Genomic DNA, 18,589 nt, shown 5'->3' on the forward strand with positions numbered 1-18,589 from the left:
TGTTTCACACATTCTACTCAGACCCAGCACATAACAATCTGATTCATATGCAGTATAACCACATGCCAAGTGGAAATGAATAGGTGTTTTTCAGCAACACCCCCCCCCCCCCCCCCAGACCATACTGGCAAAACTACACCCTTTGATGCTTGGCTTTTACATGTTTATACTCAGTTTATAACTGTTGTGTATTGTCATATAAAATGCTGATGACAAGAGGTAAAAGAAAAATCAAGAAACTAAAACCGAATTAATTGGTTGGTAAAGTGAGTACAAATAAGTGTCCTATCTTGTCAAACGCATATTAACACTAACGGTTAGGTGAAAAGCTACATCTGTGGAAGTCCATTTCAGGAACTTTCATAAAGTTGAATACCTGTGAAATTCTCAGCAGTTTATCTTGGATCAGTTTATCTTAATAATGATAGATAAAATAACACAATAAGGTTCCAAATGACCTACTTAGTGAACTATTTGTTTTTTTCCCATTTAAACTCAAACACAATGATTAAATAATCATCTCAGATTTGTTCTTTTTTTGGTAATAATTTGAGATAGATTTAAATCTTTATAAGTTTGTCTGTTAAAGTTATTTGTCAAACCACCCTGCTTTAATAAACAAATGTGGCAACATTCTCTGACTAAACAGTGAATACTTATTCCTGAAAAAGATGTGCTGCTGATGCTCCATTCAATACTAGTATGTCAGTATTAGTCACATGCTATTAGTCTGTTATAAGTACACAGTGGTCTGATGTAGACTTCATTAGGAGACATTACTTTCCTTTCATAATTGGTTTAGTTTCTTCTGTTGCTTTGGGAGGGGTTTAGGAGGAACATCACACATCTGCTCACCCTCGAGTCACAAGTGAATAAAAGTCAGAAGTGTTCAGCCACTGCAGTAAAATCATAAATCCACAGCCATAATCTGACCTCACTGGACCCAAAGGCCACAGAGAACAGGTCAGTATAGTACCTTTATGATGGTGTTTATAATGTCATCACAAATATGTCATTTACAACATCTGTATAAAATAAAGGTTGTCACTTTGTTTTTTTAGCCTTACAGCTTGTGTTTCTTCTTCTTATCACTGCCCCAGTACTTCTGTAGGGCGCCGTCATTCCTGCAGTATGTTGTGTGGCATAGTTGACATAGTTGTGTTTTCAAAAACAACTCATTTCTTTCTGCAACCTGTTTTCTCCCTTAAGAAACATTTGAGCTGTACCAAGATGATGACTGTGTATGTTGGCAGGGTGCTACTGCTATTGACACTTTTTTTGTTTATATGGAAGGTGAGTGCCATATATTTACCCAGTGATTAAATGACATGTCCATCCCTAACACTGGCATTGTGTTGTGTTGATGGCTTGAATATTGTATTAACAAGGCAAGGCAAGTTTATTTAAATAGCACCTTTCATACACACTGGCAATTCACAGTGCTTTACAAAAGATTAAATATTAAGGGGCTACTGTTTAAAAAACAGTCTAATTTGCACACATAAGATGAGCAATAGTTCGTTTGCAGCCATTCTACAACAGCATGTGTGAGCAGCATCTTCTGGATTCTAATCCACTGTGTGTGTGTGTGTGTGTGTGTGTGTGTGTGTGTGTGTGTGTGTGTGTGTGTGTGATTTTTAAATTTAGGGTGATGGAGTGTTTCCACTTGACATGGCCACTGAATCTGTGGATGATTCATTTGAACGCTGCCTGGACCAAACACGTAAACTAGTGTTAGCAAAGTACCTTCCAAAGGAGTTAAAGTCTTCAAACATCTTTTCAAAAGCCTGGAACAATGCACAGAATAAAGTCAAAGCGACAGATGAACTCAGCAAAAATCAATACGCTGCCATTTACATTTACACAAAAGGAGGAAACAACCCATTATATGGTATATTCAACAATGTGAGCCGTAATGGAAAAAAAGATTACAAGGCAGGTTCCTTCAAGTTTTACACTTTGTATTTCTTTTTGACTGATGCCATTCAAAAACTTAAAAGTACTAATCAAGACTGTTTTACTTCATATCGCAGAACTAGTGTTTCATTTGTAAACAATGTTAGAAAAAAACAAATTCGATTTGGGTCTTTTACATCGAGCTCTTTGTTCTCAAACCTTAGTAGCTTTGGTGAGAAGTCCTGTTTTAAAATTCACACTTGTTTTGGAGCTAAAATATACAAGTACTCACATTTGCCACATGAGAAAGAGGTGCTGATTCCTCCATATGAGGTGTTTAAAGTAACTTCTATTAAAAAGAGAAGTGAGCAGAAAGATCCTTGGTGTGATGTAGAGTATACACTCAACAGTACTCGTAAAAAAAAGAGTTATGTTAATTGTATGAAAGGCCTCATTCTGGAGTAATCTGGAGAAGCAGATAAACTATTGCTCCCCGTTCTGTTCACAACAGAAGTCTTTAATTCTGGACTCCACATCTAAAATGGATTTGTCCTGGATGTTGTAATCACTGGTTCTGTGATCAAATAATAGAGAGATGTTGATGACGAGGATTGTTATTATTATATTAATTTTTTATTATTTAAATGCTATTGTAACACGGGGGTAGGCAGGATGCTGAAACGAGTGTGCATTTAAATATCGCTTTATTCAATACCAAGGCTGCGCAACAAGCACTTAATAGTGCTTAACAGAGACATGCAACACTGAACACACATGGAGCGAGACTCAGACAAAGACGGGCGACAATCACAACATCACCACACATTAAATACCTTAACATAAACAAGACCCAAGTGCAATGCATAACGTTGACTAGACAAGCCACAGGTGAGACGGATGAATGCACACACATTGAACCACACCCAAAGGAAATACATATATGGACATAAATGGGGAGGGGTCCAGGGGCAGTACAGTGACATTTATTATTAATAGCAGTTGTAAATATACAAAATCCACATTTTGAAATCATCACTCTAGGAAGTGACAGCAGGATGCAGGAGGCAGTTTTGGTGGACCAGTAACATTTTTATGTTGGAAGTGAAAACCTATATAATTTCTTTTTAATTTACAATTCTTTCTATAATTTTTCATATTCTTTGAATTTCTTTGTCATTTTGCTTATGGCAAATTTTATAGCAAATTATTATTTAGCTATTATTATAAGTAATTATTAGCCTATATTATGTTTGCTACATACACTTTGGGGGAATGGAAACTTTTTGAAGAATTACACTGGGTTGTGTTCTGTACAACTGTCGTTGCTTATTAAACCATTTTCAGGTCACACAAGAACAGTTCTCTTCAAAGTCAACAAACAAATCAACAAAACAACTTTGTGAAAAACAAAAGGTAGGGTGTCGGGGTCTTAATGCTCCCTTTCTGAAATGAGGTTTTGCAGGGTGTGATGACATAAAATTGTAGGCAAGGATTTTTCAATGTTTCATTGTCACAAAATGTTTATATGCAGAATTCCAAAGTAGAAACAACTGTTTTTAATACGTTAGTGCAAAATAAGTTCACAAAAGAGTTAATTTTGCTGTAGCATGCCTGAGAGATGAGGGATGTCATGATTAGGGCACAGCACTTTTCTTCAGATTAGAATGGAGATAAAAGAAGAGCTCAGATCCAACAGAGAGATGACTATCATATGCCTTTGATTGTATTCAATAATGACCCTGCTTATGTTTCCATATCACTCCAGCTGGTTTTGCTTAATTGACATTTGAGTGTAAGTCATTCTATGACAATGGAAACATCCAAAGGAAGGAATGTAAGATATGAGAAACACCAGCGACTGTGAGAAGGACAGGGAGAATAGGAGTATCTGTGGCTCTCTGAACCTCAGTTCTTTCTGCCATGGTATAAAGTCGAGTATTGGAAACATTTCTTTAATATTTTAGTCCATGTTGGCAAAAACATGTTTCCAGTCCAGTGTATGTCAAATGTCCATGCTGGATGTATTTGAAAGGTTTCTTTGGAAGCTCAATTTGTTTCTTTTTGGTTGTTGACATTTAATAACCTTAAACAAACAAAATGTGTAACCCCTTATCTGAGAGCTAAGGTCAACTTGGTAACAATTGTTCACAAAAAAAAGTTAATTCAGCTATTTGAACATGATTCGCATCCCATTTGGCAACAGTTTTAAACATATACTGTTGGCAGTATATATGTTGCAACCTTTATATAGCTGTTTTTTTGCTTAAAACCTATATTCTTCTTGTTTTTGTTTGTTTTGCAAAAAACAAACAACCGAAGGAACACTTAACAAAGGTATCATTGTGGGAATGATGACATGCAGTAATTCACACATTTTAAACACCCGTGATTTCAGTACTCAGATGTACTCAAATATTTCAGCTTTTAAAACCAGATTTGGTACAAAAATACTCGGGCAAGGGCTTTAGTTTCCTATCAAACAAAAAGATCCATTCTGAGAGTTCTAAAACCAGTGGGGGTGCATTGAGGGTGTTAACGGTGGTTAACGCTCAATACTCACTACACCAGGGATGTCAAAGTCAAATGCACCGAGGGCCAAAAAACCAAATTTGCTACAAGCCGAGGGCCGGACTGGTTCAATGTTTATTAAAACATTGAAATGATTGCACATAGCCTATTGAACCAAGACCTAACACAGTGTTTATTATTTAATGCTTAAATGAATAAAGCAATACTTTCTTATGGATCTGTCAGTAATTTCAAGTGAAAACATTTTTCAACAAGCAAACAGATAAAAACAAACTTCCTTCAAAGAAAACATGTCCTGTACATTAAATGAATAAAGTAATAAAGGTTTGAAAAGTGCTGGAATTTAGGCTAAAGTACTTGAAAATGCTTGAAATTGTAATTACTTTGTTTCACAACAAATATCTGTCTGACTGAACAGTTAACAAATACGAGCCTCTTGTAATTCCAGGACGAAACATGAGAGAACGTGAAGACGTTAAGATTGGGCGTTCTGAAAATAAACAACCATTAAATAATGTGAATAAAAGCGAATTATGTCGAATCATTTCGAATATATGTATAAAAATTTAACTTAATTAAGTTTAACGTGCTGGTGCGCACAACGTTACAAAATTCGAGAGGTGCACGACCTCGCGAATCGACAGCGCGCGACGCCCTCGCCCACGGGCGGAGCCACTGCGATTACGTCATTTTCGCAGAGCGGACCTTTGCCGCTTGTGTGCGCTGCAGTGACTTCGCGGGTTACCGTTGCGTTGTGGGGAATGTAGTGTTTGTGCGTGCAAAACACCAGCGGGCGGCTGTGGCCTGCGGGCCGGTTCTAATAGTAATTAAATATCATCCAGGGGGCCATAGATAATCAATTCGCGGGCCGGATCTGGCCCGCGGGCCTTGACTTTGACATATGTGCACTACACAAAGGTCACTCAGCAAAGTTGACTGACTTGGAGGCAAATACATTGGTGTCAAAATTAATGCTATTATCAGAATGCAGACGTGGTATCAAAGCAGACCTTGAAAATGTGTGAACATGAAAATATGTACTTCAATTAATGTAATACATTTAAGATTAAATGCAAAATGTCTTTTAGAGGAATATGTGTGACAAATGCATGTAAATGTCAAAAAATCATATATGGCACAAGTGGTATGGTACTAACATTTTAAATTTCATGCTAATTTTATACACCGATCAGCAACAACATTGACACTACCTAAACAAGTACATCCCTTAATAGCAACATTTTTCCCTAATGGCAGTGGTTTCTTTCAACAGCATAACACACCTTCTCACACTGCAGATATTGTTCAGGAATACACTGGGGAACATTACAGAACATCTGAGGTGTTGACCTGGCTTCCAGATTCCCCAGATATTCATCGAGCAACTCTGAGATGTGCTGGAAAGGGAAGTCTGATCCATGGAAACCCCAATTCATATCTTAACATAACATGAATAAGTTAACGTGACATGATTAAGAAACCACAGGACACCTTCAGAGGCCTTGTGAAGTCCATCTCTGAGTGGGTCAGAGCTGTGTTGGAGACATGAGGGATATCCTCACACTTTTAGGAGGATGGTTTTAATGTCATGGCTGATCAGTGTAGTTGCTTCTCATATTTCTTCTTCTTTTGGCAATTCCCGTTTAGGGGTCGCCACAGCGGATCAAACTCCTCCAAACTCTTCCACGTGTCCTGAGTGTCCTCCACTGACACACCAGCCACTGTCATATCCTCTACCACTGCATCCATAAACCTCCTCTTAGGTTTACCTCTCCTCTTGACTGGAAGTTCTATTCTCAAGACCCTCCTACCAATATACCTCTCCTCCCTCCTCTGTACATGTCCAAACCATCTCAATCTCGCTTCTCTGCCTTTATCTCCAAAACATGCTACATGTGCTGATCCTCTAATAAACTCATTTCTGATCCTATCCTTCCTCGTCACTCCAAATGAGAATCTCAACATCATCATCTCAGACACCTCCATCTCCCTCACCTGTCTCTTTGTCAGTGCCACTGTCTCCAGTCCACATAGCAGGTCTCACTACTGTCCTATAGATCTTTCCTTTCATTCTAGCCGACACCCTTCTATCACAGATCACCCCAGACACTTAATGCTATCCACACCACACTTCTTTACCTCTCTTTCACTTCCTCCATTACTCTGTACCCTCGATCCTAAGTAGGTAAACTCGTCAACCTTCACCAAATCAACTCCTTGTAACTGGACCTGTCCACCGTCTGCCCTCTCATTCACACACATGTACTCTGTTTTACTCCTGCTCACTTTCATTCCCCTGCTCTCCAAAGCATATCTCCATCAGTAGTTGCTTCTCATACATTAAACAATTATTTATGTGATGGAAGGCCTATGTTCAAATACATTGCAAGTTCTGTGCCAAATGAGTTTCACAAGTTCTACCTAAAGACCCTGCACATAACAATCTGATTCACATGCATTCTAACCACAGCAAGGTGCAAATGAATAGATGTTTGTCAACAAACGTCTCCTCATACTGGCAAAATGTATGTCCTTCATACTTTACTTTTACATGTATAGACTCATGAACTCAGTTTAAAACTATAATGTGACATACTGGTTTACTTTCTACTGTTATTTTTGGTAGTAGTTATCAACACCTGTCTGGTCCCCTTGAACCCCAAGTGAATAAAAAGCAGAAGCAAAACACTTCATATATCTGCCTTATATGAATAGGTTATTTAAAAAGTTCTAATCTCTTGATTAGTTGTTTTCTTCCATAATTGTTTGTATTTCTGCTTTTGCTTTGGGAGGAGTTTAAGAAGAACAACACCCTTGAGTCGCAAGTGAATAAAAGTCAGAAGTGTTCACCCACTGCAAAAAAATTAACAGGAAGTCATCTTGTTAACTAGATCTATAATCTTTAAACATTTTCAAAAAAAGTTTTAAAGGTTTTCAAAACTGTCCTCCCAGGCTAGCTGATTCCACTCAGTCTGTCCTACATCTGGAGTAACATCTGTAACCCTATGAAAATATAATATCCTTTAATAATAAATAATTTACATAGAGTTCATGATTGAATAAAAAAGGTTTAGTTTAAAAAGGTTAAAAACATTTAGACCTTTGATAATGAATGTTCATTACATTGAGTGTGTGGTGACGTTAGGTTAAAGGAGAATGTAATGCAATATGCATACAGGGTTTTTATGTATTTATTTGTTTGTTTCATTATTATTTTATGAAGTTGGAAAATAGTAGAAAGATGTTTCTATTAACGGGAAGGAAATTTCTAAAGATACTTAATCTTTCGTAATGTTTTAATTTCGGTAACCAATCAGAAGCTTGAGAGGTGAGAGATTGCGAGAGTGTGGTAGTGAATTGGAGAGAAAGGGAAGAACGGAGATACTGATGAGTGTATATATTAAGTCTGAATCCGCTATGAGAAGTAAAAGTGGAAATATGTAATCCATGTATTTCTGACCAGTAATCATAGTAGTAACTTTAGTGACCAACGAGGGAACTTATACCGTTACTACAATCACTTTGGGACTGGTTATGAAAACCTACTGCTAATCGCGGTAAAAGTTCAGACAGTCGCCATTGTCATTTCTGTAAGTTCAGGAGCTAGCTTTGTCGTGTGTCTTAGAAAACGGACATTGTTCGCCAGTCCGGGGAGCAGGCTGTGTCGTTTAAGGAGACAGAGGACATTGCCTAAACTACAGGAGACGTTTAAACCGCGGCAAACATCGTTCGCAGCGAGGTGTGGTTCAACACGTGTTGCGCATGCCTGCAGCTCGTGGACGCGGTGCTAGCAGGAGCCAGGAATCTTTTATAGCATACGCCATCACATCTCATTCGAGGCCTACTCGGATTTATTTCTACGCACTCAAGCATCTCTTTTGCATCAAAAGCGCTGACGTTGGGGTATTTCCTTATAGTTGCCGGCTATAAGTTTCCTTTTCTATTTTCTATATTCTGCGTTACAAGAGTGTATTACTGGGAAAAGTATATTTGGATGTATTCTTTATGAATCTTTTGTTTACCGTGTTTAAAGAGAACTAAGGGAATATTGTAAGGATTTAAAGCTATGCCAGAGGGGTATAGAATATTTAGTTTATAACTGAAATAGACTAAACACTAGTTTACTATTCATTTAAGTTTGTATGTGGGTTTATGTGTGCATTTTAAGTAAACTAACATTTGTTTTAAACCTCTTGATTTATTTATTATTACCAAGGTATAGCCTAATTTAATAACTTAATGGTTATAGAGGACCTAGGGTAGCTAAACCCCTGCGTGATTTCCTGAAAGGAGCAACGGGGCGCTACATAAAATTGGAGGCACCGCTGGGATTGGATTGGGTAAACCTATGGTTTTATTTTGTGCATTTAGGGTTAATTAAATCACATTAAAGGTGTAGTAGGTAAAATACTTAACTCTTTAAAATTGTACATTTTCCCTTTTTATTAGTTTTATTATAGTATAGTTTATACTAGTATAGTATAGTATATACAGTAATAGAGTATTATTACTGCATTAATAGCTTTTCACTATGGATATTAAGTCGGTACAGTCAGAGCTGGCTACGGAGCTCAGAGAGTGGTGTCAAGGTGAGTTTCTCAAGGAAGAAAATGCCTTACTTGCCCTGGTGCCTAAAGGCTATGAAGTTGAAGAGATAGAGAAGACTCTTGAAACTGTGAAAGCTTTGGGACGTGTGCGAGTGAAGGGAAGGAGATTTAATACCAAATTGAACAGATTGAGCGTGCTTTGTGAAACAAGAGAGGAAATTGACCCCACTAGGGTTCCCTCTGAGGTGAGAAGCCTTACAGTGGAAGAATTTTGGCCAGTCATTGTCGCAGGTGAGCGTCCTGTTCCTGATGAACCTGGCCAGACCCCATTGAAAGATCTGCTGGATGTCTCGGCGTCCAATGGCTCTGCTGAGTCCATCATTCGGGCAGTTGGTGAAGTGTTGTCAAAAATAGAGAGACCTACAGGTGAGAACAGCAGTTATCGTCGCCTAAGGATGTTCTCGGGCACACTACCTACACCGGTTGGGGAAGAGGCATTGGAACACTGGCTCGAGCAGGCACGTTTAATGGTGGAGGAAAGTGACTGCTCAAGTAAAGAAAAGCGAAGACGCATTATGGAGTGTCTCAGAGGACCTGCACTTGCAGTAGTGAAAGCAGTGCGAACAGCTGAGGCTGATGTCACGCCTGCTGAGTGCTTGGACGCCATTGAGAGTGCATTTGGTGCAGCGGAGTCAGGTGAAGACCTCTATTTTGAGTTCAGATTGTTGCAACAAGGGAAAGATGAGAAATTATCCGACTTCTTGAGGCGACTAGAGCAGTCTCTTACCAAAGTAGTTTCTAAACAGGGTATTCCCCCCAGCCGTGTGGACAGTGCCCGAGTAGAACAACTGCTACGAGGGGCCATACATTCGGACTTGATGCTGATCCAGCTTAAGATAAGGGAGAGAAGGCAAAACCCACCCAAGTTCTTAGAGTTGCTATCGGAGATCCGGGCTGAAGAGGAATATGCTGCTGCTAGAGCCAAGCTCAGCTCATCCGTTCGTGGAGTTCATGCCACCAAGGAGGTGGACAGTCGCCAAACGGAAATACTGACCTTGAAAGCCGAGATAAAGGAGCTTAAGTCATTGTTTGCCACTATGAACACTAAACCATGTCAAGGAGTGAGTGACGATGACAAGGGGTTTATTCCAGTACCAGTTTCAGTGGCTGAGAGCAGTGGAAACACTGAGGTTGCAGCGTTAAAGAAGCAAGTGCGCAGGTTGCAGAATAAGTTGACCAAGAGCGACAAAGACTCACATTCTCCAGCCAATGCACTGAGAGTACAGCCCTCCAGACCTGCTCACAACGGCCAAAAGCCACAGAAAGTCAAAGCCTCTGATGGGTGCATCTGCTATCGTTGTGGTGAGCAGGGGCATTTCGCCAACAAGTGCCAAAATGCAGAAAATCAGAGCAAAGTTATTCAAAAGCTCATACAGTCTCTCAAGAGGGCAAAGACAGGGCAGTCACCGTGCCAAGAGACTAAAAGCCCAGAGGCTGTGTGCCTTAGTAATAAAAGTGAAATTACTGAGGTGGGAGGCTCACACCTTCCCAAAGGCCTAATAGGTCCCTCCTCTGTAGTACACGTACGTGTAGATGGCCATCCGTGTGAGGCTGTCTTAGACAGTGGATCACAAATTACCATTATTTTCGAAACATGGTACAAGCAGTATTTGTCAGACGTACCAATCCACCCTGTCTCAGGCCTAGCCATATGGGGGTTAAGTGAGAACAGCTATCCATACCTGGGCTATGTTGTGGTAGACATGGAGTTCCCTGAAAGTATCAGTGGTTCCACAGAATCCATCTCTGTCCTGGCATTGATATGTCCTGGCCCCAGAACACCTGACCAGATTCCAGTCATCCTGGGGACCAACGCCAGTCTTTTCAAGCGCTTGGCAAAGGTATGCAGAAAGACTGCCGGCGTGGACTTAGCTGAGACGCTGGGGATACGAACTGAGGAAGTAGTCCAGCCTGGTCCAGAGATCGGTGAAGGAGAAGAAGACGTGGGATGTATCCAATGGATGGGTCCTGGGCCCCTGACCATACCTGCTGGTCGAGTCTGTCAGGCCATCTGCCAGGTGGTGACAGAGGAGTCATTCGACCAAGAGGTATTGATGGTGGACGCTTCGCCCAAACTTCCACTTCCTGCTGGTTTGCTACTGCAGCCAATGGTCGTGCCCGGTCCAGAGGTGAACGTGAATCATTTTCGCGTCGTAGTACGTAATGAGTCAGTACGTGATACCGTCCTCCCTGTTGGAACGGTAATGGGAAACTTGTGTCCTGCTGATGCTGTGAGACCTGCTCTACTGCCAAAGAAGACGCCAAGTACTGAGGGGACAGAGAGGTTTCACCCCAGCCTCATTGACTTTGGCGACTCACCCATCCCAGAGCACTGGAAGTCTAGACTCCGGCAAAAGGTGTCAGAACGAGCTAGCGTTTTCTCTCTGCATGAATGGGATGTTGGACTGGCAAGAGGAGTAGAGCATCACATCCGGCTGTCAGACACTAGGCCATTCAGAGAGAGGTCACGGCGCCTAGCGCCTGCTGACATTGAAGATGTACGCAGACATCTACGTGATCTTCTGAAAGCTGGCATTATCAAGGAGTCCCGTAGCCCATACGCTTCTCCGATAGTTGTCGCAAGGAAGAAGAACGGTAGTGTCAGAATGTGTATCGACTATAGAACATTGAATGCCAGAACTGTACCTGACCAATACACCACTCCTCGCATTGACGATGCGCTCGACTGCCTCACAGGAAGTAGGTGGTTCTCGGTGCTAGACCTACGGTCGGGGTACTATCAGATCGCTATGGCAGAACCTGATAAGGAGAAGACGGCGTTCATCTGCCCATTAGGGTTCTACGAGTTCGAACGAATGCCACAAGGTATCACTGGAGCCCCTGCGACATTCCAGCGATTAATGGAGCGTGCAGTAGGGGATATGAACTTGTTACAGGTACTAGTGTACCTTGATGATTTAATCGTGTTTGGGAAGTCCCTAGAGGAACACGAAGAGCGGCTTCTCAAAGTGCTTGACCGACTCGAGGAAGTGGGACTTAAGCTTTCTCTTGACAAGTGCCAGTTTTGCCAACCAAAGGTGAAGTATGTTGGGCACGTAATATCGGCAGATGGCGTTGCCACAGATCTTGATAAAGTGAAGGCAGTCACCAACTGGCCTCAGCCAACAGATCTGAAATCCTTGAGGTCGTTTCTAGGATTCTGCGGATATTATAGGAGGTTTGTGGCCAACTATTCAGCGATTATTAGACCCCTCACTGAACTCACCAAAGGGTACCCACCCACTCAGAGAGGCAAGAGAAATGTCAAAGAGAAGGATAAGACCTATCTGAAGGAATCAGAACCCTTTGGAGACAGATGGGACCAAGCGTGCACAGATGCTTTCCATCGCATCATCCAATGCCTCACTCATGCGCCAGTCCTTGCTTTTGCAGACGCCAACAAGCCGTACATCTTACACACCGATGCCAGTTTGAAAGGGCTTGGTGCTGTGCTGTACCAAGAACACCCAGAAGGACTCAGGCCAGTTGCTTTCGCGAGCAGAAGAGTGAGTGCTACTGAACAACATTATCCTGTGCACCAACTTGAATTCTTAGCACTCAAGTGGGCAATTGTGGATAAATTCCATGATTACCTCTATGGAGCTAAATTCACCGTCCGTACAGATAATAACCCCTTAACCTATGTGCTAACGACAGCCAAGCTGAATGCAACAGGACATCGCTGGCTGGCGGCCTTAGCCACATACGACTTTGACATCAAGTATCGGCCCGGTAAGTCGAACATTGATGCAGACCTGCTTTCCAGAAACTTGGCTGATGAGGAACAGAGAGGAGAGTGGGTGGAGATACCACAGAGTGGAGTGAAGTCCATTTGCCAGAGGTTGTGTGCTACAGATGATGCTGGAACACCACACAGGTATGTGGACCAGTTAGGTGCATCCCCTGAGTGCATACCTGAGGTGTTTGCTTTCCCTACTCACCTTAATCTGTGCTCTTTGAAGCAGATGTCTAAATCTGAACTGTTAGAGGCACAGCAGAAGGACAACATCATCCGGAGAGTAATGGAAGCCATGAGAGATGAAAAGTGGCCGAATGACAAGGAACTACTTCCTGAAATCACTTTGTTCAAGAGAGAGAGAGACCGTCTTGTGCTGAAAGATGGACTGCTACAGAGAACAAGCAAGCGACCTTCCGGAGACCTGGTAACACAACTGGTGCTGCCTGCAGAGTTCCGAGGGGCCGTTCTGAAATCCCTACATGATGACATGGGACATCTAGGAGTGGAGCGGACGATTGACTTGCTGCGTAGCAGGTTCTATTGGCCCAAGATGACAGCGGATGCTGAACATTATGTCAAAGACTGTGGAGAGTGTGTCTTACGAAAAACACCTTGCAAGAGGGCAGCCCCCCTACACCAGATCATGAGTAGTGGGCCGATGGACCTGGTTTGCATAGATTTCCTCTCCTTGGAACCAGATTCGAAAGGGATCAGTAATGTGTTGGTCGTGACAGATCATTTCACGCGGTACGCCCAGGCATTTCCGACGAGGAATCAGAAAGCCCTCACTGTAGCCAGAGTCCTGGTGGAAAAGTACTTTGTGCATTATGGCCTGCCGTGCCGAATACATTCTGACCAAGGCAGGGACTTTGAAAGTAAATTGATACGAGAGCTCTTGATGATCCTTGGGGTACGGAAATCCAGGACTACGCCCTATCATCCGCAAGGCGATCCACAACCCGAGAGATTCAACCGTACTTTACTGTCCATGTTAGCGACCTTGGGGCATGAGAAGAAACGATCGTGGAGTCAGCACATTCCATACGTCGTCCATGCCTACAACAGTACAAAATGTGATTCGACTGGGTTTTCACCATATCTACTGATGTTCGGCAGAGAAGCAAAGTTGCCAGTAGATCTGTGTTTCGGTACTTCTGTTGATGGAGCTGGAGACAGACATCATTCCAAGTATGTGGGGAAACTGAAGAAGGATCTGCAGGAAGCATATGAACTCGCAAACAAAGCAGCTGACAAGACACATCAAAGGAATAAAAGAGCATATGATCAGAAAGTTCGTTTCCAGACTGTTGACATTGGTGACAGAGTGCTCCTGAGAAATGTAGGGTTAAAAGGAAAACACAAACTCGAAAGTCGTTGGAACTCAGTGCCCTATGTCGTGGTCGGGAGATTACCTAACTTACCCGTATACAAAGTGAGGCCTGAAAGTGGGAAAGGTGGCGTGAAGACCATGCACCGAGATCATCTCTTGCCCATAAGCCAGTCCTTGAGAATGCCAGATGTCGAAGGTCCTGAACAGTTGCCCGTGAAACCACGGACAAGGTGGCAGAGGACAAGAACTAAAGAAAGATCCAAAAGAAACCTGGAAAGAGCACCGCACATGGATAATGATGACACGGATTCATCTTCAGAAAGGGAATATGGGTGGACTCGTGGACCCTACTGGAAGGGTCTGAGTGAACTCTTACTGGAAGAGGCCCACCGAAAGCCCAGTGCTGCAGACACCAGAGTGGGTGACGAGCCGGAGGGCCAGGAACCCATTGAAGAGGATGCAAGAGTCTCAAGTGATCATGAGGAAGAGATAGTAGTCGAGGAAGAAGCAGATGGAGTCTCTGATGGCAAGGAATCCCAAAGACCGGATCAAAACCTAGAGGAGTCGTCATCTCAGGATGAAGATGATGTCAGCGTAGCCACTTCTGACGCTGATCTCTCTGACTCTGAGGCAGACCAAGTAGTTGAAATACCTGTTAAAACTCCTAGAGGAAAAACTAGTGCTCCATGTAAGGTTGAGCGTAATCTTAGATCTAGGTCTAGATCTAGAAGATCTGTAAAACCTGTAATTCGTTTGACATACGATGAACCTGGAAAAGGTAGTGATAGGCCAATCACTATTGTCCACAAGGGTATTGTTATTAAACTAGGTTATTGACGTCAGCAGTAGTTTAATAATCTCTTACTGTGTGCGTCTCATGAGGACATGCAGACATTTAGAAGGGGGAGGGTGTAACCCTATGAAAATATAATATCCTTTAATAATAAATAATTTACATAGAGTTCATGATTGAATAAAAAAGGTTTAGTTTAAAAAGGTTAAAAACATTTAGACCTTTGATAATGAATGTTCATTACATTGAGTGTGTGGTGACGTTAGGTTAAAGGAGAATGTAATGCAATATGCATACAGGGTTTTTATGTATTTATTTGTTTGTTTCATTATTATTTTCTGAAGTTGGAAAATAGTAGAAAGATGTTTCTATTAACGGGAAGGAAATTTCTAAAGATACTTAATCTTTCGTAATGTTTTAATTTCGGTAACCAATCAGAAGCTTGAGAGGTGAGAGATTGCGAGAGTGTGGTAGTGAATTGGAGAGAAAGGGAAGAACGGAGATACTGATGAGTGTATATATTAAGTCTGAATCCGCTATGAGAAGTAAAAGTGGAAATATGTAATCCATGTATTTCTGACCAGTAATCATAGTAGTAACTTTAGTGACCAACGAGGGAACTTATACCGTTACTACAATCACTTTGGGACTGGTTATGAAAACCTACTGCTAATCGCGGTAAAAGTTCAGACAGTCGCCATTGTCATTTCTGTAAGTTCAGGAGCTAGCTTTGTCGTGTGTCTTAGAAAACGGACATTGTTCGCCAGTCCGGGGAGCAGGCTGTGTCGTTTAAGGAGACAGAGGACATTGCCTAAACTACAGGAGACGTTTAAACCGCGGCAAACATCGTTCGCAGCGAGGTGTGGTTCAACACGTGTTGCGCATGCCTGCAGCTCGTGGACGCGGTGCTAGCAGGAGCCAGGAATCTTTTATAGCATACGCCATCACATCTCATTCGAGGCCTACTCGGATTTATTTCTACGCACTCAAGCATCTCTTTTGCATCAAAAGCGCTGACGTTGGGGTATTTCCTTATAGTTGCCGGCTATAAGTTTCCTTTTCTATTTTCTATATTCTGCGTTACAAGAGTGTATTACTGGGAAAAGTATATTTGGATGTATTCTTTATGAATCTTTTGTTTACCGTGTTTAAAGAGAACTAAGGGAATATTGTAAGGATTTAAAGCTATGCCAGAGGGGTATAGAATATTTAGTTTATAACTGAAATAGACTAAACACTAGTTTACTATTCATTTAAGTTTGTATGTGGGTTTATGTGTGCATTTTAAGTAAACTAACATTTGTTTTAAACCTCTTGATTTATTTATTATTACCAAGGTATAGCCTAATTTAATAACTTAATGGTTATAGAGGACCTAGGGTAGCTAAACCCCTGCGTGATTTCCTGAAAGGAGCAACGGGGCGCTACACATCAATGCCATAATCTGAACTCACTGGACCCAAAGACCACAGCTCAACAGAGATCAGGTCAGTGTAGTGCCTTTATGGTGTTTAAAATGTCTGAATATACATCAGATATATTGTGCAAGATTATTTCAACATTTGCATGAAAAAGTTGGCCCTGTGTATTTTAGCCTCATAACTTGCATTTCTTCTTATTATTATTATCACTACCCCAGTACTTCTGGAGGGCACTGTCATAACTGCAGTATGTTGTGTAGCATAGTTGAGTTTTAGTTGGAATAGGTGTGTTTTCAAGAACCACTCATTTTTCTCTGCAACCTGTTTCTCCCTTAACAAAGATTTGAGCTGTACCAAGATGAAAGTACTTGTCTGGATGCTAAAACTATTGGCATATCTTTTCTCTGTATGGAAGGTGAGTGCCATATAGTTACACAGTGAGTAAATGACACATCCACTGCTAACACTGGCGTCATGCTGTGTTAATGGCTTGAAGATTATATTAACAAATTAAATATTAAGGGTGACTGTTGCCTAGCACATAATCCATGTGCTAAATGAGAGGAAATAACAGACAAAAGTCTAATTCTGACACATAAGACACAGTCGTGTGCTTGCAGCTGTTCTATAACAGCAATTCCAAGCATCTTTTGGACTTACAATCCACTGTGTGTGTAATTATTTAATGTTCTCACACATTACAGGTTCATGACGATCTGCCTCTTGACATGGCCGAACAATCTGTGGATGATTCATTTAAAGGGTGTCGGGACCAAATGTATCTACTGATACCAACATACCTTGAAAAAGAGTTAAAATCTTCAAATAATTTTCCAATGGCCTGGAGAACCGCACAGAATCGCTGCAAATCAGACGATATTCTCAACAAAAATCAATCTGCTGCCCTATATGCGTACACATTGGGGGGACCAAAGCCAGTATATAGTGAGTTTAATCACGAAACTCGTACAGGAAAAGAAAAGTACTCATCAGATGACTTTCCATTTTATACATTGTATTTCTTTTTGACTGATGCCATTCAACAGCTTAAACGCAACAAGTGTGACTGTTTAACCTCATATCGTAGAACTAGTCACACATTTGTAACTGATGTTCTTAATCAAGAAATTCGATTTGGGTCTTTTACATCCAGCTCTCTGTTATCAAACCTTAGTAGATTTGGTGATAAGTCCTGTTTTATTATTCACACTTGTTTTGGAGCTGAAATATACAATTACTCATCTTTGCCAGAGCAAGAGGTGCTAATTCCTCCATATGAGGTGTTTATTGTGACTTCTGTTGAAAAAAAAAGTGAGCAGAAAGATCTTTGGTGTGAAGTAGTGTATACACTGAACAGTACTCAGGAAATTAGGAGTGATCTTAAGTGTGCGAAAGTCAGTGCTCTGGAGTAATCACTCTAGGAAGTGACAACAGGGAGCAGGCTCCCCCTTTTTCGTATGCTATTCAACAGAAGTCTTTAACTGTGGAATTCACATCTGAAATTTAATCTGGGATTTTATGATCACAGGTTGTTTATGATCACTTATCTGGGAGGAAATAAAGAAAATTAATATAACTGCTGTTATTATTACTACTGTTATTAATATGGTTTATTATTGTTATTATTGTTGTTGATTGGTATTATTTTCAAGGGTAAATTACTCAGCTCTCTCTCGGAACCTCCCAACTATTTTGAGATAAGCAAAATAAAAACAACAGACTGGTAGTAAAGCCTGTTTCTGAAACTGGACACCCACGATAACCACACTGTATTCCAAGGCTTTGCACAGTCTTCTGTACTTGTATCGGTTACTCCAAAACTATAACATCCCATGTCTGGTGGGCAAGCTGTCAGTTTTGGTGAACCAGTAACATATTTATGTTGCCATTTGAAACTTTCATAATTAATTTTTAGTTTGCACATTACTTGAAAATATATTCTTTTTATTATTCTTTTATTTTATTTTATTTTCTGCCAATAATAATATCAAATTTCATATTATAACAGTATATATTATAAATACTTGGCAATCATTCTATTCTCAATCATTCTGTTATTTTGCTTGGGGGAAATAAACATATTTGGCAATAAAACGATTTGTGTTTGTATTGCCTTTATCAGGCTCTGATAGAATCAGAATTATATGCTGTGTACTGCACAGCTATAATTGATTATTAAAAGCTTTTCCAGATCATGCAGGTTAGTTTTACAGGAACAGCCTAACCGCAAACTAATTGCAATATTTTGCTAATGAAAATTAAAGAAAAAAGAAA

General features: G+C 40.9%; 3 protein-coding genes across 5 annotated transcripts; all 3 read left to right on the forward strand.

Moving 5' to 3' along the window:
* The first annotated feature begins 816 nt into the window (after positions 1-816).
* LOC143476603 (NAD(P)(+)--arginine ADP-ribosyltransferase 1-like) lies at positions 817-3,233 on the forward strand. The gene is made up of 3 exons (XM_076974865.1): positions 817-963; positions 1,210-1,293; positions 1,648-3,233. Exons 2-3 carry the CDS (start codon positions 1,231-1,233, stop codon positions 2,359-2,361), a joined length of 777 nt encoding a protein of 258 aa, XP_076830980.1. The 5' UTR covers positions 817-963; positions 1,210-1,230; the 3' UTR covers positions 2,362-3,233.
* On the forward strand, positions 2,664-14,940 carry LOC143476602 (uncharacterized). Of its 3 annotated transcripts, none has more exons than XM_076974863.1 (3): positions 2,664-2,784; positions 3,241-3,309; positions 5,699-14,940. In XM_076974863.1, exon 3 carries the CDS (start codon positions 8,957-8,959, stop codon positions 14,936-14,938), a length of 5,982 nt encoding a protein of 1,993 aa, XP_076830978.1. In that variant the 5' UTR covers positions 2,664-2,784; positions 3,241-3,309; positions 5,699-8,956; the 3' UTR covers positions 14,939-14,940. The 3 variants fall into 3 exon arrangements, with proteins under 3 accessions (XP_076830978.1, XP_076830977.1, XP_076830979.1); XM_076974862.1 differs by having other exon boundaries at positions 5,724-14,940; XM_076974864.1 differs by lacking the exon at positions 3,241-3,309 and having other exon boundaries at positions 2,731-2,784; positions 5,724-14,940.
* A 1,310-nt stretch (positions 14,941-16,250) lies between these two features.
* On the forward strand, positions 16,251-18,300 carry LOC143476604 (erythroblast NAD(P)(+)--arginine ADP-ribosyltransferase-like). The gene is made up of 3 exons (XM_076974866.1): positions 16,251-16,381; positions 16,657-16,730; positions 17,020-18,300. The coding sequence occupies exons 2-3, from the start codon at positions 16,674-16,676 to the stop codon at positions 17,725-17,727; spliced, it is 765 nt and encodes a 254-aa protein (XP_076830981.1). The 5' UTR covers positions 16,251-16,381; positions 16,657-16,673; the 3' UTR covers positions 17,728-18,300.
* Positions 18,301-18,589: the final 289 nt, after the last annotated feature.

This window comes from Brachyhypopomus gauderio, chromosome 15 (genome assembly GCF_052324685.1).
Source record: "Brachyhypopomus gauderio isolate BG-103 chromosome 15, BGAUD_0.2, whole genome shotgun sequence".
Taxonomy (NCBI): Eukaryota; Metazoa; Chordata; class Actinopteri; order Gymnotiformes; family Hypopomidae; genus Brachyhypopomus; species Brachyhypopomus gauderio.